Source organism: Panulirus ornatus, chromosome 55 (genome assembly GCF_036320965.1).
Source record: "Panulirus ornatus isolate Po-2019 chromosome 55, ASM3632096v1, whole genome shotgun sequence".
NCBI classification, from domain to species: Eukaryota; Metazoa; Arthropoda; class Malacostraca; order Decapoda; family Palinuridae; genus Panulirus; species Panulirus ornatus.
The window spans coordinates 21,359,919-21,386,447 of NC_092278.1; the positions used below are offsets into that span (position 1 = coordinate 21,359,919).

The 26,529-nt window shown below is 43.3% G+C and overlaps 1 protein-coding gene across 1 annotated transcript in view; it reads right to left on the bottom strand.

Annotated features, from left to right (window-relative positions):
• Positions 1-26,529, bottom strand: part of LOC139765527 (uncharacterized) — a 47,989-nt gene that overhangs the window by 13,978 nt on the left and 7,482 nt on the right. Inside the window, exons 2-4 of the mRNA XM_071693050.1 lie at positions 24,230-25,427; positions 13,976-14,125; positions 13,245-13,364 (exon numbers count right to left, since the gene is read on the bottom strand). Of these exons, the coding sequence (XP_071549151.1) occupies positions 13,245-13,364; positions 13,976-14,125; positions 24,230-24,985 (1,026 nt within the window). The 5' untranslated portion in view covers positions 24,986-25,427. The remainder of the gene's footprint in view (positions 1-13,244; positions 13,365-13,975; positions 14,126-24,229; positions 25,428-26,529) is intronic.

The following is a 26,529-nucleotide window of genomic DNA, read 5'->3' on the forward strand; positions in this document are numbered from 1 at the left end:
TCCTCCCCATCCTCTGTCTAATCTCTCTCCTTCCCTTGCAGACAAGCAAGAGCAGCCTGAAACCTCTTACTGTATGAGGTCATATATGATACAAGAAGTACATCAAAATCATCTATCCATATACTCTTTATTTCTATGTAACTATCTCACTTTGTACTCCATCTTTTTCAATCCTGACGAATAAAATTAAAGGACAAGTTTCAGATGAACACTGTCTATTAGGGAAATTCATCTAGATTTTAACAAGCAAATGCAGGCCTAAGTACCAGTAACTTTCATAACAATGCAAAAATAAAGTGAAATACTTGTGTACTGCATCATGTGTGGCAGCAAACTGCAATAGCCAATTAAGAGAACGAACTAGAATGTGAAGTAAGACCTTGTAATTCATTTGTAAAACTCAAAACTACAGGCATGAATCATGCAATCATCATCAAGAAAGCAGTTCTTTCATGTGATTAGCACAATCCTACTGGCAACAAGATGCTTCCTTTCCAACTAATCAGGAACAAGGAGCTTGTTTTCCAACCAACCAGCATCAAGGTGCTTGCTTTCTAACCAATCAGCATCAAAGTGCTTGCTTTCTAACCAATCAGTAAGAACTAATTTTTCTTTGTTGTCCAATTGGCAGCATAAGACATTTGTTTTCTAATACCATCGCTGTGGATGGAGTTTCATTCAGTATCATATGTATATATATCCATCCAATCAACATCAAAAAGGCTTGTACCCTTATCCCATTAACACCAAGTAGCTTGTATTCTTATCCAATCAGCTTCACGGGCCTTTTGCTTTCACCCAGTCAGTATCAATTGTATATATTCTCAACAAACTGGTATGCAACAGCTTGCCAATTCACCCGCTGATAATGATGCTTTTCACCCTGTCATCCAGTCACAATTAAAATGGTTGCATACTCATCCAACAAGCAACAAACAACTTTCATCAAAAACTCTCCCATAAAAATCTTTCTAAGAGGTAAGGAAAGGCAGCTGATATTGCTGTGCAAGTGAAAATAAATCAAGTCTCTCTTTCAACTTCCTACCCTGGAGAGAGAGAGAGAGAGAGAGAGAGAGAGAGAGAGAGAGAGAGAGAGAGAGAGAGAGAGAGAGAGAGAGAGAACATAGGGGATATCATATTTGTGTCAACTTATATTTGTTTTATTTCATTTTCAAACTGTGGTTGAAGTGTACAAAAGTATTTGTAACATCATCCATCCAGATCAAACACCACTCATCTTCCACAATAAAAAACAAAAACAAGAATAACAGTAACCTAAAGATCATAAAAATTCCATGAGCGTCCCTCAGTAAAAAATCTCTATAAAACTTCTTCTATTTGGAAATTCTTGAGGGTATTTGGAGCTCCAGGAATTTCCTCAAACTATCCTGATGAACTTGGATTTCCAGAGTCTTTCCAGGGATCCTTCCCCAAGTCTTTCCAGGGAGGGGGGGGGCTTCCAAGATTTTTCAGGGTTTCTTCCCAAGGCTTTCTTTGGGATTCTTCCCAAGACTTTCCAGGGGTCCTTCCCAAGGCTTTCCAGAGGTCCCTCTCAAGACTTTCCGGTGGTCCTTTTAAAGACTTACCAGAATATTTTTCCTAAGGTTTTCCTTAGTTTTCTCTCAGACTTTCCAAGAGTTATTTCAAGGCTTTCCATGGATACCACTAGGTTTCCCTGGGTCAACCAATGCTACGAGTGCCTGGCCTAAGATGGGATGTAAACTTAACAGACAGACATACAAGGTCGGAGGGGATGCAATAATTCTTGGCCTTTGCAATACTATAATCAACATATGCCCACCATCTGGAAACTGTACAAATACCCAATTTTCCCTCTCGGCACACACCAGTCAGCCCGGCTTGTAACAACAGTTTACAAGTATCTTCATGGTTCCACTTCCCCGTCTAGATGATAAGAGATACAAGAGGAAATTGATTAGGCTTTTATTTGGTTCCAGGTGTTTAAGGCATCGGCCCGGCTGCCTCCCTTGTGAGACCTTCTCGAAGTTCAAGCCTGAAGGCAACCGCCCACGCGCTGACGTCATTTTCCCTCCCTGGGCCAATAAGAAATCCGGTTGGATCTGATTTCGAATGTTGCTGCCTGACTACTCCATGATGAAATTAGCATTACCACTCCTCCAGGCGAGACCTGAAGGTGATAAACCGCCGCCCTCAAGTCTTCAGACGAGACTCCATCTTTGCTTCATACACCAAACGTCGCAATCGGCCCCTTTTCCCGCGTCATGACGTCACGAATCAAAACAAAGACTGGATGGCGATTGGCTGAGGCTGCTGACTTGATAATGCTCTTCTATTGATTTCTTCTGTACCACCTCAGCCATGCTACTCTCATTTTCTCTCTTAGATTTTCTTTAATATGGTTTACATTTGTATTTACTCGTGTGTAAGAAATCTTCACGAAAAATCAATACAAAAGCGAGTAAACAAGGATTCAGGATGAGAGAGAGAGAGAGAGAGAGAGAGAGAGAGAGAGAGAGAGAGAGAGAGAGAGAGAGAGAGAGAGAGAGAGAGAGTACTTCCCTACAGTGGAATTTCCTTGTGCATGGCTAGCCCGTAGAGTTCACCACAAGAGAGAAAGAGGAAAGGTTTCCCCACACTGAACAGTACACAAAGAATTAGGGCCACAGATGGATGATCCACACGCCTCGGGCTGCATGTCACCGCCTCACGTGATTGCTGTGTAGCCGCTGGCAGCTCCAGGATGGACCGTTGTGGTGTAGGTTGTCTCCCTACACCGAAAAGCTTTGCGACATTTTCTTTTTTCCCGACCATTCTTTTTCCAGGCAATTACCTGCTGCTTTCTCTATGTCAAGCTCTCCATTTCCGTCAAAAAAGTATTATTTTCTTTCCTATATTTGGTACTCTATCTCTGGTCACGTTTTGATGACAGCTGACAAGATCTACCAATGACGAACACTTCTCACGTCAAAAGGGACATATTATAATGACCATAATTTCCATTTTTTTTACCAATGAATGTAATTGGCTGACACCGCAGAATCTCGTATGACAACAGTACGGTACTGGAGACTGAATGACCCTTGTGAACGCGCGATTCTGGAGTTTGGGTGTTTTGCGACGTTCATTACTATCACGCTGATTGGCTGAAATTCCTACGTTCTCTAGAATGTAGAAGCTGACTGGCCGATATTTCCGGGCTGGCTCTTCCCAGTGTACACACTGATTGGCCGAAATTCCCGGATTGTTCCCAGTGTACACGCTGATTGGCCGAAATTCCCGGGGTTTTCCAGTGTACACGCTGATTGGCTGATATATCCGTGCCCTTCATAATTTACACGCTGATTGGCTGAAACTGCCGGGCTCTTCATAATGTTTACAGTGATTGGCTGGAAAGTTCCGGGCCTTGTCGATGAATGCGCTGATTGGCTCAAGGTTCCCGCCAAACTGGCGTACATTCCCCCTGATCACATTACCTCAGTGATGCGGGTTTAAGAAGTCTGCCAACAGCAGCAGACTTTCGTAACGACATTACAGTCTGCCTGGGGTCATGAGGAGATTCGAGTCTGCGTTAATTAATGCTGCTATGTCCTGAGGTTAATTAGGTATACTAATGACTATGTACAATCTAGACTGTGCGTGAGGGAAAAAAAAGGAATAATTGCGGGTCTGCGTTACTTCTGCCACTGATGAAGACATTACTAAGTACCATATTGTACTAGTGACGCAGTAATTCGAAAATAAATGAAACTTGAAAAAAAAATGCTAAGCTGGACCAAAGTTATTTGGGCGTTTAAAGATGCCTGGACGTTAAATAAATGGAACTAATCTATATAAGGTTCCCAATTAATTATTTCCCATATTTTTTCCTAAAAAAAAATAATACAAGATCTTAGCCATCAAAATCATTGAGATAATTAAATATAAAATAACTAACATACTTTCCTTCATATAGATTCGTTAAAATAAAGCTACACTAAAGTAACAAAACACAGTGTAGCTTCCCTAACGCTCAATTTTGGTGGAAACAGAAGGGAAAATAGGCAGTAAAGACACACGGCTTAAAGTTCAGAGACTCGCTAGCGGCCAAATTAACTTTTAAATTAATTTTCTGGGTTTCATTTACCGGGTTTATTTTCATTCAAGCCTCAAGACACATCAACATATATACAATCAACGAAAGATCGTGTATTTTTAAGCACAATATTCATACTTATTCATTAAATTCTGAAGGGAAAAAAAATCGACTATATGATTATTTCCTGTGTAAATACTCCCAGAAATCGTAAGGTATACCTGAGTCTTCTGAACACTCCACACAGCGTTCCAATACGCTTCGCCATCTCTCCCAAAATATTTGAGTTCTCTGAAGAAATATTGCATCTGGTAATATGTAAACGTGTATGAATTTACACAGGAAAAAAAAAAAAGATTACTAGAAAGGACTTAAATAGTGAATGCAAATTGTTTACAAGATAAATTGGGTTACGATTTCTTAGAAAATGAATTTCAGCTCTGTAGCTTCTTGACTGAGACAACAAAGGTATGACCTGAGTTGATTAATATGACCCAGGGTGACCTAGAATGACTCTCGGTGACTGACATGACCCAAGATGACCTTTAACAATCCCAGGTTTACTAATATAACACTGAATAATCTAAAATAATATGGAATACTAAAATAACATATATACTATCCTGAATAGTAATAATAATAATAATAATAATAATAATAATAATAATAATAATAATAATAATAATAATCCTGGGTCATAAAAAACAACTCAAAACTACTTAAGATGTCCTCAAATAACCCTGTACTGTACACAAATACATAATATATATATATATATATATATATATATATATATATATATATATGTGTGTGTGTGTGTGTGTGTGTGTGTGTGGCACGGAACATTAGAGAATGAATCAAGTATGAGAGGATGAACCCTGCTGACCTTGGCTGACCTTTCCCTACCGCAGGCGGAAGTCAGGTCGTCAAATATACAGGTAACAAACTGGGGGGTGACCTCAGAGCCAGCCAGGTCACCCCTTAGTTTAATTTCATGACCAGCGATTATCAGATTATCCTTGGTGAGGGTCGGCTGTGTGTGTGTGTGTGTGTGTGTGTGTGTGTCATTACACTTGTGCCCCCCCCCCCCCCCCAACCACATCCGTTCAACTCTCTTTACTATCGTTCAACTCTTTACACTTCTGTATGTTCTCCACAATTTCTTCAATTTTTTTTTTCATTTCTGCATCAATTTCACATTCATATTAGTGGGTCAGCTGCGTGTAATGTTCTCTTGTGATTCTGTCCTTTCATCTCTCTACGTACAAGTCTCTATGTTGATAAAAATTTATCTAAAAATCTTTTTTTTCCCATTTTATCCTACATTTTTTTACAATTTCATAGACCCTAAACTCCTTTTAAACCAATAACTTCACCTGTAATTCATATACGTACAAGCTGGTTTTATTTCTAAAACCTTTACAAAAGACTAAGTAATTAATGAGAAAAAAAAATATATCTTCCGGCGTCTAGTACACAAATCACGGCCAATATTAAATTCCCGGGAAGACTTCTCCCGCTCTTCGCCAAATTAACTTTTCGTCAATTCCGTCGTCCGTGTAAACATTCCCCCAGCGGCCGCCAGAGGTCAGGTCGGTTCCTGCAGAAGCTAAGCTGGTTTATCTTTTTAATTTCATTTACATTTGTTATTCGTCCGAGCGGTGAGGTGATATAAGGTGGCTGAAAAATATAACTTAAAAAAAAAAACGAAAAATTGTGTCATTTCATTGTTCATGGCGAGCGTTTTTTTGATACCATAAAATATATCTAAAAATATGCGTATGTGCGTAAAGCTATTACGAATTTATTTTATCAGACTCACTTTTACAGACTTCATTCTATCACTTCTAAAGAAAATTAATTTTAGAACTAAACTCAAAATTCAAATTATTCTAAAAGAAGCCTCAAGGACAACAAAATAATGTTCACAATGAAACATCAAAATTACTATTTACTGGCAACTTTGTTATCGAGTTTCAAACTAATAATACAATTCTTAAATTATTTCCTGAAGTGGGACACTGAAAGTTGGTCTAAATTGGTTCAGTTAGGTCAAGTTACTCCTCTCCAGCTCCGAATTTTAAATTAAGCAGAAAACGGAGTCAGGGCACACACATAATTGCAAACTATTGAAGAATTTAATTACATCTCCAAATACGTAACTTTAAATTATGGTTTACTGGTACGTTGTATACCTGTGGTATACAACGTAAAAGTTTACGCATAATCATCTCACCTTCATATTACTTAAAGGTAAGTATATTAATTGAAAAGGTAACACACACACACACACACACACACACACAATCACACACACACACACATACATACACACACACACACACACACATACTCACACACGATAATGTCGATCATGAGCGATGTCGAATTAGGTCGAGTTAGCTTTGACTGACATGCAATTGGGTGTATATGAAGCTTCGGGCAGGTGTCTATTTGGAATTGGATCAAAAGATGAAACTGGATCTCTTTGAAATTGCGTCAAGCTTGAATAGTCTCTATTTGGAACTTGGATGCAGTTCAATTGGAATCTATTTGGATGTGGAGCGAGTTGCAAATGTGGTTGAGTTGGACCTGTCAGAAATCTGCGTCTCTCTGCAACTGGATAAAGTTGGAAAAAGCGGAAAGGGTTAAAATAGGGGCTCCCTGAAATTGGGGTCGGCCACTCGGCAAGACACGGAATTGCAAATTGTATAACAACTTGGTTGAATCAAGGCCGTCCCAGAAGAAACGACCTGTCCCTACATCAACTATCTATCCTCACAACAACGACCTATCCTCACAACTACCTATCTTCACAACAACTATCTATCCTCAACGACCTATCCTCATAACTACCTATCTTCACGTTTATCACCCACAACAAGTATCTATCCTTAACGACCTATCCTCACGACTACCTATACTCATAACTACCCATCCTTACAACGTCCTATCCTCACAACAACCATCACCCACAACAACGACCTAGTCTCATAACTATCTACCCCCACAACACTGACCTAGCCTCATAACTATCTATCCTCACAACACTGACCTAGCCTCATAACTATCTACCCCCACAACACTGACCTAGCCTCATAACTATCTATCTACCCCCACAACACTGACCTAGCCTCATAACTATCTATCCTCACAACACTGACCTAGCCTCATAACAATTATCTATCCTCACAACACTGACCTGACCCTTCATGAAAGCGTAAACTTTAAGAGTGTTTCCTCCAAAACGTATGAGAGAGAGAGAGAGAGAGAGAGAGAGAGAGAGAGAGAGAGAGAGAGAGAGAGAGAGAGAGAGAGAGTCACATTCATAGGTCTTCCGTCGCCGTTTAACTAGCTCTGGAACCATGTTATTAGGTCACTACAATTTAGCTAACCATAACTTCTGTAGTTTAAGTGTAATCAATTCTCTGTCTCACTTTAATCCAACATTTTTTGTGATCTCTGTTTTGCATCATATACGTACATATTCGACGTCATTTTCAGTACAAGACATGCATCGCTAACACTATAATGTAGAACGTCAATAACAATTACCGTGAAAATACTACAATTAGCATTACTTTTTTACATTTTTCCCCTAATGCGTCTTTAATTACAGAAGGTGAGAGCGTAATTAATATAAATGGTCGCTACGTCTGACGATCCATCGACTTTACAAGAATCCCGCGGGACCACGACTTGGCTGCCGGACGCACGATACCTCACGGCCATAAGAAAAAGCTAATATTAATGACCTAAATCCATACCTGACACTTGACTAATCCTCACATTACAATATCTGATTACTAGAGAAATCATACGAGTATATTTGAATGCTGTATGAATCTTCATTAAGGTTATTTCTGGTTATGTAAATTTTATCATCGTTGCGTTGCCGCCATGTTTCTCTTGGACAACAACAATAATAACAATAATAACAATAATGACACGAGCCCTGAACGCTACAGGATAATTAAGTTATTAATTCCGGATATATATATATATATATATATATATATATATATATATATATATATATATATATATATATATATATATATCCAGGAACTTAGATAAATAATAAATGATAGTTTATATTAACTTCTGACCGAGGGAGTGTAGAATACAAATAATACGTCAACGCATCTTTTCCGTCGTTTGATAATTAATAATACACGTGGAAATACAACAGAAAATCATCGATAAAAAAAAAATAATAATAATTCAGCTCGACCCCGAGGAGTAAATATATTTTGTCTGTTGACTGGCAAAGGACACACTACACCCCCACACACACACACACACGCACACTGCTAATTCGACCCAACTCGCAACTCGATCCAATTACGGGGGGGGGGGGGGGGGGGGGGGTTTATCCTATTACAGTTCGACCCAATTTGACGAGGGGGGGGGATGATCCTATCCCAACTCGACCTAATTACCGGGGTACGCCAACTCCAGTACGACCTAATTACCGGGGTACGCCAACTCCAGTACGACCTAATTACCGGGGTACGCCAACTCCAGTACGACCTAATTACGGCATAGGCAGTCTTCCAGCTCGACCTATTAGGGATGGTGATCCCATTCCACCTCGACCTAATGAGGTGATGACCCTATTCCAGCTTGACACCAATTAAATGGGGAACCTATTTCACCTCGACCCAATTACAAAGCCAGTCAAGCTCCCAACCTGACCCCCAGCTCCCATCTCGACCCTAATGCGACCTCGATCTAATTACACGGAGTAACCCTAGCGAAATGGAATAAAGCTATACCTTCACACTAGGTATATATATATATATATATATATATATATATATATATATATATATATATATATATATATATATATATTATATATATATATTTTTATGCTATTCACTATTTCCCGCATTAGCGAGGTAGCGTTAAGAACAGAGGACTGAGCCTTTGAGGGAATATCCTCTCTTGGCCCCTTCCTCTGTTCCTTCTTTAGGAAAACTAAAGAAGATACACAGATAGATAGACATATAGATAGATAGATAGATAGATACAGAGAGAGAGAGAGAGAGAGAGAGAGAGAGAGAGAGAGAGAGAGAGAGAGAGAGAGAGAGAGAGAGAGAGAGAGAGAGAGACTTTATGGAGTCGAGCATTTTGTGCTCGCTAGGCTCAATTTTTCGGTCACAAAGGCCGAGGACATCGACCGTGTGACGGGAGGGAGGGAGGAGGCGGTGGTGACAGTCGTAACCAACGGACCACTCCACACGAGCCGAGGCTACGACCAAACACCTCGGCAGGAGGAGGGTCGAACCCGGGGTGCCACAGTCGTCTGGTAAGGGAGAGGGGGGCCTGCACACCAGCCCATGGTCTGTGGCAACAAGAACAGAGAGAGAGAGAGAGAGAGAGAGAGAGAGAGAGAGAGAGAGAGAGAGAGAGAGATGAGTAAAGTTTTCGGGGTTCCTTTGAGTATAATAAAGATAATTAGAGGTGGGTGATCAAAAAGTCGACACCCACACAATAAGCCTCTCTCTCTCTCTCTCTCTCTCTCTCTCTCTCTCTCTCTCTCTCTCTCTCTCTCTCTCTCTCTCTCTCTCTCTCTCCCAGCCGCTCTCACCTCAGCCTCTCCCACAGCCACCCCCTCCACCCAACCTCTCTATCTGAAATTGGATCGCCACAAGTCGAGCAGCTTTCCTGCTGAAGTGCTACGGGGATCTGAGGCTCCAGGGCTTCACAAGACCTGAAGTCCTTCCTGAAGTCTGCCTGCCGGAGGCCCCGGCCAGGAGCTGAAGGCTTCAGAAACACCTGATCCAGAGACTTTCAGGGATGCCAATTCTCCCTGAAGCCCTATACCTGACTCCCCTACATAGGTCTGAAGTCCCAGGAGAGTCCTGAGAACATCCAAGACCAACCTGAAGCCCTGAATAAGTTCCTGAAGGACCTCAACCCCTCCTGAAGCCCTGAATAAGTTCCTGAAGGACCTCAACCCCTCCTAAAGCCCTGAATAAGTTCCTGAAGGACCTCAACCCCTCCTGAAGCCCTGAATAAGTTCCTGAAGGACCTCAACCCCTCCTGAAGCCCTGAATAAGTTCCTGAAGGACCTCAACCCCTCCTAAAGCCCTGAATAAGTTCCTGAAGGGCCTCAACCCCTCCTGAAGCCCTGAGAGAGAGTCCTACAATGACACATAGGACCTCCAGGACTCCTCGCACAGCCACAGGACAAATGACCCGTCCTACTGGCGTCCTTCAAGGACGTCAAAGGAACCCTGAAGTGCTTCGTCAGGTTGTAGAAGCCCCCAGCCTGTAGGGGTTGTAACAAAGTCTGGTAGGTAATGGTCCAAGGTCACACTACAGTCCTTCTAAAGATCCTACGAGGTGTCCTGTGGGCGTGTCCTGCTCACTAGAGGTTACCCAGTTAGGGGGTCATGTGGGCGATAGATAGTGGAGACTATCTATCCCGATCCCTGCTCTCTCTCTCTCTCTCTCTCTCTCTCTCTCTCTCTCTCTCTCTCTCTCTCTCTCTCTCTCATCCCTTTTACAAGCGAAAGTAGAACTATAGTCCAGAGTCCCTCAACTCCCTACCCTCCTCCCCACCCTAATTGACGACGGCCTGACCTCTGACACCCTGAGAGAGGGAGAGAGAGAGAGAGAGAGAGAGAGAGAGAGAGAGAGAGAGAGAGGATGGGATAGAGACCATCACATAATGTCTCTGAAGAGTCGGCGACAGATCACTTCAGTGGGGAAGTCCACTCTACGTGTGAACTGTAGAGAAAAAAACAACAAGAGGGAACGCCTTTGTAGATGGTGGGTGAGTGTAATGTGAACCCTTCTAGGATTCTAGAACGACCCAACGGTAGGATCTCTAGGATCAGCCTGGGTCTATCCTAAAGGCCGACCCTCCATCCCCCACCCACAACTGCAGGATGAGGTCATCGAGAAAACCTGGACACACACACACACACACTTACATTTCTCTCTTGTGTCTCCCCTGATGATGTGATTATTACACGAAAGTGCACTTGGGAACTTATCGTGTTTCATTTTCCCTGTGGACTCATAGGAATATATATATATATATATATATATATATATATATATATATATATATATATATATATATATATATATATATATATATATATATATATATATATATATTTTTTTTTTTTTTTTTTTTTTTTTTTTTATACTTTGTCGCTGTCTCCCGCGTTTGCGAGGTAGCGCAAGGAAACAGACGAAAGAAATGGCCCAACCCCCCCCCATACACATGTACATACACACGTCCACACACGCAAATATACATACCTACACAGCTTTCCATGCTTTACCCCGGACGCTTCACATGCCTTGATTCAATCCACTGACAGCACGTCAACCCCTGTATACCACATCGCTCCACTTCACTCTATTCCTTGCCCTCCTTTCACCCTCCTGCATGTTCAGGCCCCGATCACACAAAATCCTTTTCACTCCATCTTTCCACCTCCAATTTGGTCTCCCTCTTCTCCTCGTTCCCTCCACCTCCGACACATATATCCTCTTGGTCAATCTTTCCTCACTCATTCTCTCCATGTGCCCAAACCACTTCAAAACACCCTCTTCTGCTCTCTCAACCACGCTCTTTTTATTTCCACACATCTCTCTTACCCTTACGTTACTTACTCGATCAAACCACCTCACACCACACATTGTCCTCAAACATCTCATTTCCAGCACATCCATCCTCCTGCGCACAACTCTATCCATAGCCCACGCCTCGCAACCATACAACATTGTTGGAACCTACTATTCCTTCAAACATACCCATTTTTGCTTTCCGGGATAATGTTCTCGACTTCCACACATTTTTCAAGGCTCCCAAAATTTTCGCCCCCTCCCCCACCCTATGATCCACTTCCGCTTCCATGGTTCCATCCGCTGACAGATCCACTCCCAGATATCTAAAACACTTCACTTCCTCCAGTTTTTCACCATTCAAACTCACCTCCCAATTGACTTGACCCTCAACCCTACTGTACCTAATAACCTTGCTCTTATTCACATTTACTCTTAACTTTCTTCTTCCACACACTTTACCAAACTCCGTCACCAGCTTCTGCAGTTTCTCACATGAATCCGCCACCAGCGCTGTATCATCAGCGAACAACAACTGACTCACTTCCCAAGCTCTCTCATCCCCAACAGACTTCATACTTGCCCCTCTTTCCAAAACCCTTGCATTTACCTCCCTAACAACCCCATCCATAAACAAATTAAACAACCATGGAGACATCACACACCCCTGCCGCAAACCTACATTCACTGAGAACCAATCACTTTCCTCTCTTCCTACACGTACACATGCCTTACATCCTCGATAAAAACTTTTCACTGCTTCTAACAACTTGCCTCCCACACCATATATTCTTAATACCTTCCACAGAGCCTCTCTATCAACTCTATCATATGCCTTCTCCAGATCCATAAATGCTACATACAAATCCATTTGCTTTTCTAAGTATTTCTCACATACATTCTTCAAAGCAAACACCTGATCCACACATCCTCTACCACTTCTGAAACCACACTGCTCTTCCCCAATCTGATGCTCTGTACATGCCTTCACCCTCTCAATCAATACCCTCCCATATAATTTACCAGGAATACTCAACAAACTTATACCTCTGTAATTTGAGCACTCACTCTTATCCCCTTTGCCTTTGTATAATGGCACTATGCACGCATATATATATACTATTGTACTTATGATTTAGAAGGGTAGGATTTTGATTTTGAATTAGAAGCCCGATTAAATGCAAACTTAGAACACGCCAATCATTTTAGGAAGAGAATTACAAAAAGGAGAAATGGTATTCATTGAAGGCAAAAGGTTTGAAAAAAAAAATTAACCTCAATTTAGAATCAGAAATATAACTACACCAATCTAAGACCAATGTGGATTAGACATTTGGAAGCATTAGACATTACAAAACATTGAAAAAATAAATGACGCAGTACAAACCAGAGGAGAAGTAGAGACTTAGAAAGCATTTAGAATTTGAACCTTAGGACGTATTCATAACTTGAACCTTATGAACATCTTTGAAGTAGAAAATCCTTGGAACTACTCAGAATTAAACCCTCAGTCGGGTCATCAGAATTAGAAACAAAGGCACCACTTAGAATAAGAGACTTTAGAATCTCGTAACTTAGATTTAGATTTTGAACTGACCTGACCCTTGACGAGGCTGGCCGCGAACTGCATGATCACGGCCTCTATAGTGTAGGCAGAGGCCCAGCCACGGGGCGTCAACAACTCCATGCAGATGGCTCCTCCCTCCATGACGAACCCCTGTTGGACAGAAAACTTAGAGGTCACTCTGGCCCTCAAGGGAGGGGTCGTTAAGGGAGGGGTCGTTAAGGGAGGGGTCGTTAAGGGAGGGGTCGTTAAGGGAGGGGTTGTTAAGGGGGGAGGGCGAGGGGTGGTTAAGAGGGGGAGGGAGGGAAGAAGGGTGAGGGGTGGTTAAAGGGGAGGGAGGAAGGGAGGGAGGGTGAGAAAGGGGTGGTTAAGGGGGAGACGAAGAATGGGAAGGGGTGGAGCAAAGAAAGGATCAATCTATGATCAATATCTATGCCTCTTAATGGATGTGTTTATATACATCAGTATCACCTGTGCCTCCTGGTGTATGTGTCTATATACATCATTACCATCTATGCCTCCTGGTGTAGGTGTCTATATACATCATCATCGTTATAAACACATTAATCATCGCTATACACATCAATGGTATCTGTATACAACTAGCTCAGGAGAGAAAGAAAATGGGATGCTACTAAATGGCAACAATCACGAATGGCAAAAATGAGAACAACAAATACACGAATGGCAATGTGGGTAATTACTGACCTGTGTGTGTGTGTGTGTGTGTGTGTGTGTGTGTGTGTGTGTGTGTGTGTGCTTACCTTCTCCAGCCTGGGGGAGAGGACCCTGAGGAAGGGTGGATGGAAGGGGAAGTTCTCGGGGAAGCTGAGTGAGAGGAGGATGTGGTGGACGCCCAGCTCCTGCATGTCTCGGTACAGCTCCGACTCAGAGTCCACCCGCAGCAGCTTCACCTGAAACACGTTTCACTTAGCAGGGCACGTTTCACCACCAGGACATACCTAAATAAACAGGTTTCACTTAGCAGGGCACGTTTCACCACCAGGACATACCTAAATAAACAGGTTTCACTTAGCAGGGCACGTTTCACCACCAGGACACACCTAAATAAACAGGTTTTCACTTAGCAGGGCACGTTTCACCACCAGGACATACCTAAATAAACAGGTTTTCACTTAGCAGGGCACGTTTCACCACCAGGACAACACCTAAATAAACAGGTTTCACTTAGCAGGGCACGTTTCACCACCAGGACATACCTAAATAAACAGGTTTCACTTAGCAGGGCACGTTTCACCACCAGGACATACCTAAATAAACAGGTTTCACTTAGCAGGGCACGTTTCACCACCAGGACATACCTAAATAAACAGGTTTCACTTAGCAGGGCACGTTTCACCACCAGGACATACCTAAATAAACAGGTTTCACTTAGCAGGGCACGTTTCACCACCAGGACATACCTAAATAAACAGGTTTTCACTTAGCAGGGCACGTTTCACCACCAGGACATACCTAAATAAACAGGTTTTTCACTTAGCAGGGCACGTTTCACCACCAGGACATACCTAAATAAACAGGTTTTCACTTAGCAGGAAACGTTTCACCACCAGGACATACATAAATAAACAGGTTTCACTTAGCAGGGCACGTTTCACCACCAGGACATACCTAAATAAACAGGTTTTCACTTAGCAGGAAACGTTTCACCACCAGGACATACCTAAATAAACAGGTTTTCACTTAGCAGGAAACGTTTCACCACCAGGACATACATAAATAAACAGGTTTCACTTAGCAGGGCACGTTTCACCACCAGGACATACCTAAATAAACAGGTTTTCACTTAGCAGGAAACGTTTCACCACCAGGACATACCTAAATAAACAGGTTTCACTTAGCAGGGCACGTTTCACCACCAGGACATACCTAAATAAACAGGTTTCACTTAGCAGGGCACGTTTCACTTCCAGGACACACCTAAATAAACAGGTTTCACTTAGCATTATACATTCCATATCGACAAAACATCAAAAAATGTACTCAAAATTTTCGTTTCGATTTACATATGGTAATTTTGACATATTTCACTGAGTAATGAGTATCTTTATGTTTCACTTGAAACATCTTTAATCAATTCAACATTTGAGATATTCCAAGGGGGAATCTATGTTCAATCACATTTGTTAATTGTGAAATACTTCACAAGTTATGAAGGAGTTGCGTCTGTGAAACACAATTCAATAGCGTCCAAGATTTCGTATACAATGTGTTAAATTCCTAGTGTAAATCCTTGATCACTACCACAACGAACATATAAAATAATGAATTCATTTTGGGTAGTAAACCAGTATCAAGTGGGCAGGAACAGGTTAATATTACTATCATTTGCATGGTAAAGCTTTACACGTACATATCAGCTTTACTGGAACGAATTAATGAATATTAAAATAAGCTTCGTAAAAAGTAATCAAGGGAAGTTATACACACACACACACACACACACACACATATATATATATATATATATATATATATATATATATATATATATATATATATATATATATATATATAATCATCCCCACATACGAAAATTCCCAGGGGTTTGTATATCAAGCTTAATATATTATTATGGATTTTCAACCCATTTGCAGTGCACTACTGCCAGCGAACACGCGAACGTACCCATTCAAACTCTGCCAAGAAAATGCCTCTAAATTATTCTCCCTCAAAGTACATCACTGAAAAATCTTAAGAATACGATAAAATATCTAAATATACTTAGTTAAGTTTCATACTGCCGCAGGAAAACAGCAGGGCATACGATAATGGTATATTTTGGTGGCTGGAACAGAGAGGACACTTCCAGCGATCAACCTCAACAGAAAATAATTCTGCCAGCGAACGTATGAGGTAAAGATAATGATAATAATAATAATAATAATAATAATAATAATATTAATAATAATAATAATATTTAGGTATGTCCTGCACTGTGGCTGAGAGATTGACTTGAGGAGGCAGAAGTGATATTGTGACAGTGATTGTGTCAGCGTCGCGTCGCCTCGCCGCAGTGTATCGAGACAGACTTCCCCAGAACTTTTAAAGGGGAAGTAAATGTTTATAGTTGTGTTAATGGAGTGATAGTTTTCATGCATGGTGTTTTTGACAAGAAAATAGTGAAGTTGGAGAAAAATGTAGCTTAGACATTGAAGCTTATTGACACAGTGGTGAAATTGATGAGAACTGCTATTGACGTTTGTGTGAATAAATTGTACATTTCCTTTTCCATAGCCAGAGGTTGAACCATTATGTGACATTCATTTTTTTTTCATTCATTTCAAGCTAAAAGTTTGTTTCTAAATTGTTCTTACATTTTTCATATGTATATATATGTATGTGTGTGTGTGTGTGTGTATGTGCATATGTGTGTGTGTGTGTGTGTGTGTGTGTATATGTATATATATATGTATATTATCCCTGGGGATAGGGGTGAAAGAATACTTCCCACGTATTCCTCGCGTGTCGTAGAAAGCGACTAGAGGGGACGGGAGCGGGGGGCCGGAAATCCTCCCCTCCTTGTATTAACTTTCTAAAATGGGAAACAGAAGAAGATGTCACGCGGGGAGTGATCATCCTCCTCGAAGGCTCAGAGTGGGGTGCCTAAATGTGTGTGGATGTAACCAAGATGTGAAAAAAGGAGAGATAGGTAGTATGTTTGAGGAAAGGAACCTGGATGTTTTGGCTCTGAGTGAAACGAAGCTCAAGGGTAAAGGGGAAGAGTGGTTTGGAAATGTCTGGGGAGTGAAGTCAGGGGTTAGTGAGAGGACAAGAGCAAGGGAAGGAGTAGCAATACTCCTGAAACAGGAGTTGTGGGAGTATGTGATAGAATGTAAGAAAGTAAATTCTCGATTAATATGGGTAAAATTGAAAGTTGATGGAGAGAGGTGGGTGATTATTGGTGCATATGCACCTGGGCATGAGAAGAAAGATCATGAGAGGCAAGTGTTTTGGGAGCAGCTAAATGAGTGTGTTAGCGGTTTTGATGCACGAGACCGGGTTATAGTGATGGGTGATTTGAATGCAAAGGTGAGTAATGTGGCAGTTGAGGGAATAATTGGTATGCATGGGGTGTTCAGTGTTGTAAATGGAAATGGTGAAGAGCTTGTAGATTTATGTGCTGAAAAAGGACTGATGATTGGGAATACCTGGTTTAAAAAGCGAGATATACATAAGTATACTTATGTAAGTAGGAGAGATGGCCAGAGAGCGTTATTGGATTACGTGTTAATTGACAGGCGTGCGAAAGAGAGACTTTTGGATGTTAATGTGCTGAGAGGTGCAACTGGAGGGATGTCTGATCATTATCTTGTGGAGGCTAAGGTGAAGATTAGTATGGGTTTTCAGAAAAGAGGAGTGAATGTTGGGGTGAAGAAGGTGGTGAGAGTAAGTGAGCTTGGGAAGGAGACCTGTGTGGGGAAGTACCAGGAGAGACTGTGTACAGAATGGAAAAAGGTGAGAACAATGGAAGTAAGGGGAGTCGGGGAGGAATGGGATGTATTTAGGGAATCAGTGATGGATTGCGCAAAAGATGCTTGTGGCATGAGAAGAGTGGGAGGTGGGCTGTTTAGAAAGGGTAGTGAGTGGTGGGATGAAGAAGTAAGAGTATTAGTGAAAGAGAAGAGAGAGGCATTTGGACGATTTTTGCAGGGAAAAAATGCAATTGAGTGGGAGAAGTATAAAAGAAAGAGACAGGAGGTCAAGAGAAAGGTGCAAGAGGTGAAAAAAAGGGCAAATGAGAGTTGGGGTGAGAGACTATCAGTAAATTTTAGGGAGAATAAAAAGATGTTCTGGAAGGAGGTAAATAGGGTGCGTAAGACAAGGGAGCAAATGGGAACTTCAGTGAAGGGCGTAAATGGGGAGGTGATAACAAGTAGCGGTGATGTGAGAAGGAGATGGAATGAGTATTTTGAAGGTTTGTTGAATGTGTCTGATGACAGAGTGGCAGATATAGGGTGTTTTGGTCGAGGTGGTGTGCAAAGTGAGAGGGTTAGGGAAAATGATTTGGTAAACAGAGAAGAGGTAGTAAAAGCTTTGCGGAAGATGAAAGCCGGCAAGGCAGCAGGTTTGGATGGTATTGCAGTGGAATTTATTAAAAAAGGGGGTGACTGTATTGTTGACTGGTTGGTAAGGTTATTTAATGTATGTATGACTCATGGTGAGGTGCCTGAGGATTGGCGGAATGCGTGCATAGTGCCATTGTACAAAGGCAAAGGGGATAAGAGTGAGTGCTCAAATTACAGAGGTATAAGTTTGTTGAGTATTCCTGGTAAATTATATGGGAGGGTATTGATTGAGAGGGTGAAGGCATGTACAGAGCATCAGATTGGGGGAAGAGCAGTGCGGTTTCAGAAGTGGTAGAGGATGTGTGGATCAGGTGTTTGCTTTGAAGAATGTATGTGAGAAATACTTAGAAAAGCAAATGGATTTGTATGTAGCATTTATGGATCTGGAGAAGGCATATGATAGAGTTGATAGAGATGCTCTGTGGAAGGTATTAAGAATATATGGTGTGGGAGGCAAGTTGTTAGAAGCAGTGAAAAGTTTTTATCGAGGATGTAAGGCATGTGTACGTGTAGGAAGAGAGGAAAGTGATTGGTTCTCAGTGAATGTAGGTTTGCGGCAGGGGTGTGTGATGTCTCCATGGTTGTTTAATTTGTTTATGGATGGGGTTGTAAGGGAGGTAAATGCAAGAGTCCTGGAAAGAGGGGCAAGTATGAAGTCTGTTGGGGATGAGAGAGCTTGGGAAGTGAGTCAATTGTTGTTCGCTGATGATACAGCGCTGGTGGCTGATTCATGTGAGAAACTGCAGAAGCTGGTGACTGAGTTTGGTAAAGTGTGTGGAAGAAGAAAGTTGAGAGTAAATGTGAATAAGAGCAAGGTTATTAGGTACAGTAGGGGTGAGGGTCAAGTCAATTGGGAGGTGAGTTTGAATGGAGAAAAACTGGAGGAAGTGAAGTGTTTTAGATATCTGGGAGTGGATCTGTCAGCGGATGGAACCATGGAAGCGGAAGTGGATCATAGGGTGGGGGAGGGGGCGAAAATTTTGGGAGCCTTGAAAAATGTGTGGAAGTCGAGAACATTATCTCGGAAAGCAAAAATGGGTATGTTTGAGGGAATAGTGGTTCCAACAATGCTGTATGGTTGCGAGGCGTGGGCTATGGATAGAGATGTGCGCAGGAGGATGGATGTGCTGGAAATGAGATGTTTGAGGACAATGTGTGGTGTGAGGTGGTGTGATCGAGTATGTAACGTAAGGGTAAGAGAGATGTGTGGAAATAAAAAGAGCGTGGTTGAGAGAGCAGAAGAGGGTGTTTTGAAATGGTTTGGGCACATGGAGAGAATGAGTGAGGAGAGATTGACCAAGAGGATATATGTGTCGGAGGTGGAGGGAACGAGGAGAAGAGGGAGACCAAATTGGAGGTGGAAAGATGGAGTGAAAAAGATTTTGTGTGATCGGGGCCTGAACATGCAGGAGGGTGAAAGGAGGGCAAGAAATAGAGTGAATTGGAGTCATGTGGTATACAGGGGTTGACGTGCTGTCAGTGGATTGAAGCAAGGCATGTGAAGCGTCTGGGGTAAACCATGGAAAGCTGTGTAGGTATGTATATTTGCGTGTGTGGACGTGTGTATGTACATGTGTATGGGGGGGGGGGGTTGGGCCATTTCTTTCGTCTGTTTCCTTGCGCTACCTCGCAAACGCGGGAGACAGCGACAAAGTATAAAAAAAAAAAAAAAAAAAAAAAAATAATAATAATAATAATAATAATAACTAATAAAATACCCAAGGACCACTTCCCTAAGGACTCCTGGGGCTTCGAGGCTGCGCTACACTCAGCAGCAGGGGAAGGATGGACTCCTTTGGAGCGGCACTTGTCCTGTTTCAACTGACTACCATCCAGCCTCGACCCAGACCCATACATGTATACAATACTGTAACCACGGCTTATATACCACCTCCCTAAACTGGCCCTTGTTGCTGTGGCAACTGCTCTCTCTCTCTCTCTCTCTCTCTCTCTCTCTCTCTCTCTCTCTCACATACTGTGGGTGCTACCGGATTCCGCCTGCGAGAGGTGGACACCACTGGACGATGGTTTGTATCACTGCCAGTGGAGGAGGGAAACGAGCACAGCAGCAGTTGGGTGGGTGGGGGACCTTTTCCCCTGCTGAGGAACCCAACTTACCCTGATGCTGTAAGGAACGCAACCTCACAACTGCAGCAGCCCCATTAATGGAGTTCCTATAACTAAATAATAATAATAATAATAATAATAATAATAATGGGGCCCTACGAATACATAATAATATCATTTACATGTAAATGTAATTACATTTTTTAATCATATATCCACAGGACCCCTTTTACGAGCCTCCTACAGATTCTAGCATGCGCTACAATCAGTAGCAGGGTAACAAAGGACTACTCTATTTAAGTGAGCAGTTCCTCGACGAGATTGTCTTCCTCTTCGTCCAATGACCATATATATATAATCAGCTCCTCCCGAAATCTAATAAATAATTCTTTTCAGATAGAATTATCAAATCTAAAAAAAATCTTTTCTGAATTATCAAATCTAATAAAGAATTCGCAGACAGAATTATTAAATCTAATAAAGAATTCATTTGACAGAATCATTAGTTAATTCATATCACGTTCCTTGGCGTTGCTAGACACCCTTTATAAAATTAATTATTCGTGAGTAAACACAATTATGAAACCTATAATCAATAATAAACCTTGGTCTACGTCATTTATTAGTGCCGACCAATGAAAAATATTTACATGAAAAAAAATTATCAGCCAATCAGGAAATGTTTCATCACATCACCAATCATGAGCTTCGGCGTCACTATTACGTCACCATGAGCCTCTTCGTCATCAACATGTCACCGGTGACTACATCACGAATTTCTCGACCAATCAGAGGCCACTTCGTCTTCCATCCCCTCTCACAATTCGTCAGACACGGAGATGCTCGACCCCCGAACTGCGGCGACAGCTGCCCGACTTCACCAGTCAATCTTATTGATTTTAGAATTATGACAGATCTGAGGGGGAGGTTTGGGGGGCTGAGCAGAGGGTCATGGGGTCAAGAGATGGGGAGAGGATCAAATAGGGTGGAGTGATGATGGAAGGGGGAGCGAATGGGGCACCCCACGAGAAAAGGCGTAGAAGCTTCTGGATTGATTCATTCCATTCTGCAATGGTCAAGTATATCTTCTGGCGTCGGGTATACCCGTCAGCCAGGGGCGCTAGTATGTCTTTAAGAGAGGAGGGGCCGCCAATATGGTGTCAGCTTCATCCATTATCCCTAATATGGTGTTGGTCACAAACCATTAGGGGATCGCCACTATGGGCTGCCACCATTTCCAATATGCCGGAGACCATGTAACTTTATAAAAGGTCGTATGTTATATCCACGGACGATACACCTTTAAACCAGTGAGAATATGACGTTACCCCTAAACGAATATGCGCTTATAGTGAACCAATATGGCATTACATGGACCAATATGCCGTTGTAGTGTACCAATATGGCTTGACATGGACCACTATGGCATATATGGGTCAATAAGGCGTCAATCTAGACAAATATGGCTCTGACCTAACTCAAATATTGTGATTTATGAGCCCAGTATGGCTTTAAACTGGACCAATATGGCGTCCAGGTAGGATATATTGCACATCTCCGTCCATCATCACAGCAGGGAGGAAGAAGAAGCCAGGGCAAGGACTGGGTGTTCTGTTATGTTCTCCAGAACGAAGAAATATTGCCCTTGAGTACCATGCTGACAACAAACGTCTCCATCATCCCCAACACCTACACACACACACGAGCACCAAACCTTGCATACGTAATGAATAATCAACACACGAGCACCAAACCTTGCATACGTAATGAATAATCAATGATGTCATTAAGTTATCTGTATGTCACCTCTCGCCTCATACACTCACTGCTAACGATTTCAAGTAATTCCAAATAAGCTAACTAACAACTGCAATTTCTTGAACTTGGGTTTTACCATCCAAGCATCATAGATAGATAAAGATAGATAGATAGATAGATAGAGAGAGAGAGAGAGAGAGAGAGAGAGAGAGAGAGAGAGAGAGAGAGAGATTTCCATGCATACATTGCTATCTCTTTCTCTCTCTCTCTCTCTCAGCATCAGGTAGGCTTCATCTCCAGGACCGTCTCGCCATTAATCAGTCCACGCTACGTCTGTCGCTGGGCGAATGACTTTGTGCTCGTCTCAACTATGCACACCCATCGTCCGGGTATGGGTCCGGTCCGTTCCTTCATCCATGTAATCCCGTTCCGTTCTCTGATCCCCCGTGTCATCATATCTGACGCGAAAGTCACGTGATCATTCTGGCGGGAACTGAGGGCTGGGGGGGTACGAACCCCTGAAGAACCGCTTCGAAGTCACGACAGAGACCCCTCTCTAATGTCCATGGTTCGCAACGCTGACCGAAGCGGTCTTGCGCTTCACCGAATCAGTTCAGATTCTTACCGAAACAGTTTTGCGTTTCACAAATTCACCAAAATTACTGGGAATTCTGCCTTGGGGTTCAAACCGTTCCGGAACGTATCGAGTCCGTCTTGAATTTCCACGTAACCGTCCCGAGTTCCATATAAAGTCTCGAATCTTTCAAAAAAAAAACCCAGAATCTCACCAGGTCACGAATCTCACCCACCAAAGCTGAACTGAATTCTGCAGATTCCCTCATCTCGGTGGAGCAGCATCCCTCAATTTCTCAATAATATCTTCTTGAATTTAACCCGCCGTCTGACCTGACCTGACCTGTAAAAGATCAGGTCATACCCCGGCCTGTCGTACCCATGAAGTGTACCGTTGTGCTCAGGGGTCGTACCGTCGTAATCAGCCCTACGTCATGTATGCAGCTGGCTTACCTGCAGTTCATCACATATGCAGCTGGCTTACCTGCAGTTCATCATCTCATTAATCATAATAAGCCAAGGTACACACACTCGCTGGGGCCACAATGTAAACAAACTTCAAGCTGTGTTCCCGATACAAAATTCGGATCAAGACTCCGGGTCTCTGGCAAGGTGGTCCTCCACCCACCATCCCAGGTGTGGGACCTGAACCAGCAGGCTGTGGGCAAGGTGGTCCTCCCCTCACCATCCCAGGTGTGGGACCTGAACCAGCAGGCTGTGGGTAAGGTGGTCCTCCCCCCACCATCCCAGGGGTGGGACCTGAACCAGCAGGCTGTAGGATATATATGACCGATCAATGAAAAAAAAAAAAATGGTTCATCAAATGGGGTAGTTTCGAGCAGGACAACACCAGGCAAAAGTTATGCATTTCTTTTTTAATATCTGGTAATAATAAACAAATCAATCCAGGATTTATTTCATATTTCGTGACGCGTTCAGACGTGTGATTCCCAGTAACGTACGTATATCATCAACGATTCCCAGGATTACCTCATCCATGCCACAATCATAACGAGCTAATATGTATATTAATAAAGGTGTTCGTCATATACACACCCCCAGTGCTGGTCGATAGCGACCACTACCCCTCCGTCAGTGCTGGTCTGATTTTCGGAATGTTATTTGCTCAGCCAACTCGTTCCTCCGCATCTTGCACTGAATGGCGTCGCCCTTATCTTGCTCAGTTATTCCCTAGCAACCATTATGATACATAGAGGGAATTTAACTTTATATTACGGCCCTAGGAAACATCAGGTACGTGTTGTAGACTACGACACATCAGAGTATGTATCAGCCACAGACGATACATCAGGATACATAGTAACTCTTTTATGTATCAACGTGCATACAAGGGAGACATGTACACGAGGATGCATTAGGGTGTTAATGAACACTACAGGCGAAGGCAGGACGTGAAACAGAATCGTCCGACCCAGACAAGTTAAAAGATGATTCCTACCTTCAGGTCAATGGTCATGCTGGTCTCCCAGGACACAGGAGGAGCACAGGACTCGCCTGAAGGATTCTTACCTTCCACTCGTAGAGGCAGTCGTTGACCAGGTCCACCGTGAAGACCGGGTCCTTCGCCGTCTGCTGGACCCTGGAGAGCTCCTGGTACTCCTTCATGAGCCGCCGGGTCCTCACCATCTTCATGTGCTTCGACGTCGACTCGTTCAGGATCCCGCCCTGGGGAGGCGACTTTTTGAACATCACGCCCGACGAAGGCGAGGCCGACGGGGCGGTCGAAGTCGGCTGGTTCTTCGAGCGGTTGGAGGAGGAGGAGGAGGACTTGGGGCTGTGCTGGGGTACGACTCCTTCGGCAGGGCCGACCCTGCTGCCCTCGAGGTACGAGTGTCTTGAGAAGAACCTCCGCGCCGTCGAGGGAGAGTTGAGGCCGTTGTGGCCTCCTGCGGCCAGGACCTCGCCTCCAGTCCCGCCATTTTGACTCCAGGCTCCAGAGGCTTGGCTCCTGCCGCTGCTGGAATTCTGCATCCGCGCGTTCGACCCCTGACCCCTCGGGGTCGCGTTCTGACCTTTGGCGGCACCACCCCCTCCTCCTCCCTGGTCACGACCAGCGTTCTTGCAGGTGGTCGCGCCCCTGGCGACGGGGGGGTACTGCGCCTCGGGCTTCTCCCCAGAGCGAAAGAGCTTGCGGAAGGCAGCGGCCATCTTGGTCCTCTGGGCTTGCAGCTGTCGACGCAGGAGGGAGTGGAGCGAGGGGCAGCGCTGACGGCGGCGGCGTTGGCGCCCCACCAAGACCTCCGCGCCCTCCTCCTGCCCACGCATGAACGCTCACGCCCACGCCCACGCCACCATCACCACCGGCGTCACGGCCGGGTCTTCTGACCCGCTGGGGTCAACCACCCCTCCCTCTAGGGGCACCACAGGCTGCTCTGTGCCACGGGCGGGGCCCTACAGCACGTAACACCGGAGACACACAAGAGCTTCTGTGCCACGTCGGTGTTGTATGATTCCAGTCTATGCCACAGAGTTCGGAAGTCCGTCAGATGGATACCTGATGAGGGTGAAATGAAAGGGTCCTGCGCCACAGAGCTGTGGCATACACGAGCTCATACACCACAGAGTTACGAGACACAAACGTCCATGGCCGGGAGGGTAACGAGGCGTGAGGCATAGATGGGGCTCCTTACTGCGGGAGTCTGAGGACACAGAGCGATCCTTCTTTGTCAGCCCAAGGTCAACACAGGAAACGCGTCCACACCAACACCTGAGGAGGAAGACAACAGGAAGGTTATTGTGTTAGTTCTTCCATCCCTTCCCATCCTCCAGACAGCTGTCCCACCCCTTCCCATCCTCCAGACAACTGTCCCATCCCTTCCCATCTTCCAGACAACTGTCCCATCCCTTCCTATCCTCCAGACAACTGTCCCATCCCTTCCCATCCTCCAGACAACGGTCCCATCCCTTCCCATCCTCCAGACAACTGTCCCATCCTCCGAATGTTATCCCATCCCTCTAAACAGACACAGAAAAGCGACCCTGGGTCAGTAGAGCCGACACTGAACATACTAAAGTAGCGACAACTTACCCCACAATACACACTCTTGTGGTCACGTTAACTCAGGACACGATAAACAATTAATGACTCGTTCTCCTCACACTACTGACTGGCTAGCTGACCTGATGGTAGAGACGAAAATAATGCAAAGGAAGAATGATCTCATCTTTATTATTCTACATTAGTATATAATTCATGGAAGAGAGTGTGAAGATCACGGAAACATCTAATTCAACTTTAACTCTGGTGAAACAGTTCTAGATGACAACTGAACCTATAAACACCTCAGCTAATTTCAGCTGCGGACAAAAGATACCTTTTATTTCATTGTTATACTTGGAAAAAAAAAAAAAGGAAAAAAATTACCGGCAACATTGTTGTTTGCTGCATTCCGCTACGTGATGAAGAATGTTGGCTGAAATGTTCGTTCGCTGGAGGTGTTTGTGTGTACACACAAGGGTACACACCGCTCGGAAACTACATGTAAACACGATATCACAAGTCAGATATTTTTCAAGTGACAGCTAAGATCAGGAACCAGTATTTGCCGCTGAATGCAATACGTCTCTCTCCACACTATCACTCACCATCGCCTCCATATTAAGTAGGAAGACGACCACCATCCTACGTAGTCTAAATCATACTCTCGTCAAACGCATACCCTCACTGAAGACATATTTAACTAAACCAAAGGTTAAGGTCAAACGAAATCTTATCATACCAGGGTTATGGTACTAACTGTTAGAATGAATAATAGTGATAATCATAATCATAATGATAATAATAACAATAATAATAATAATAAATGATA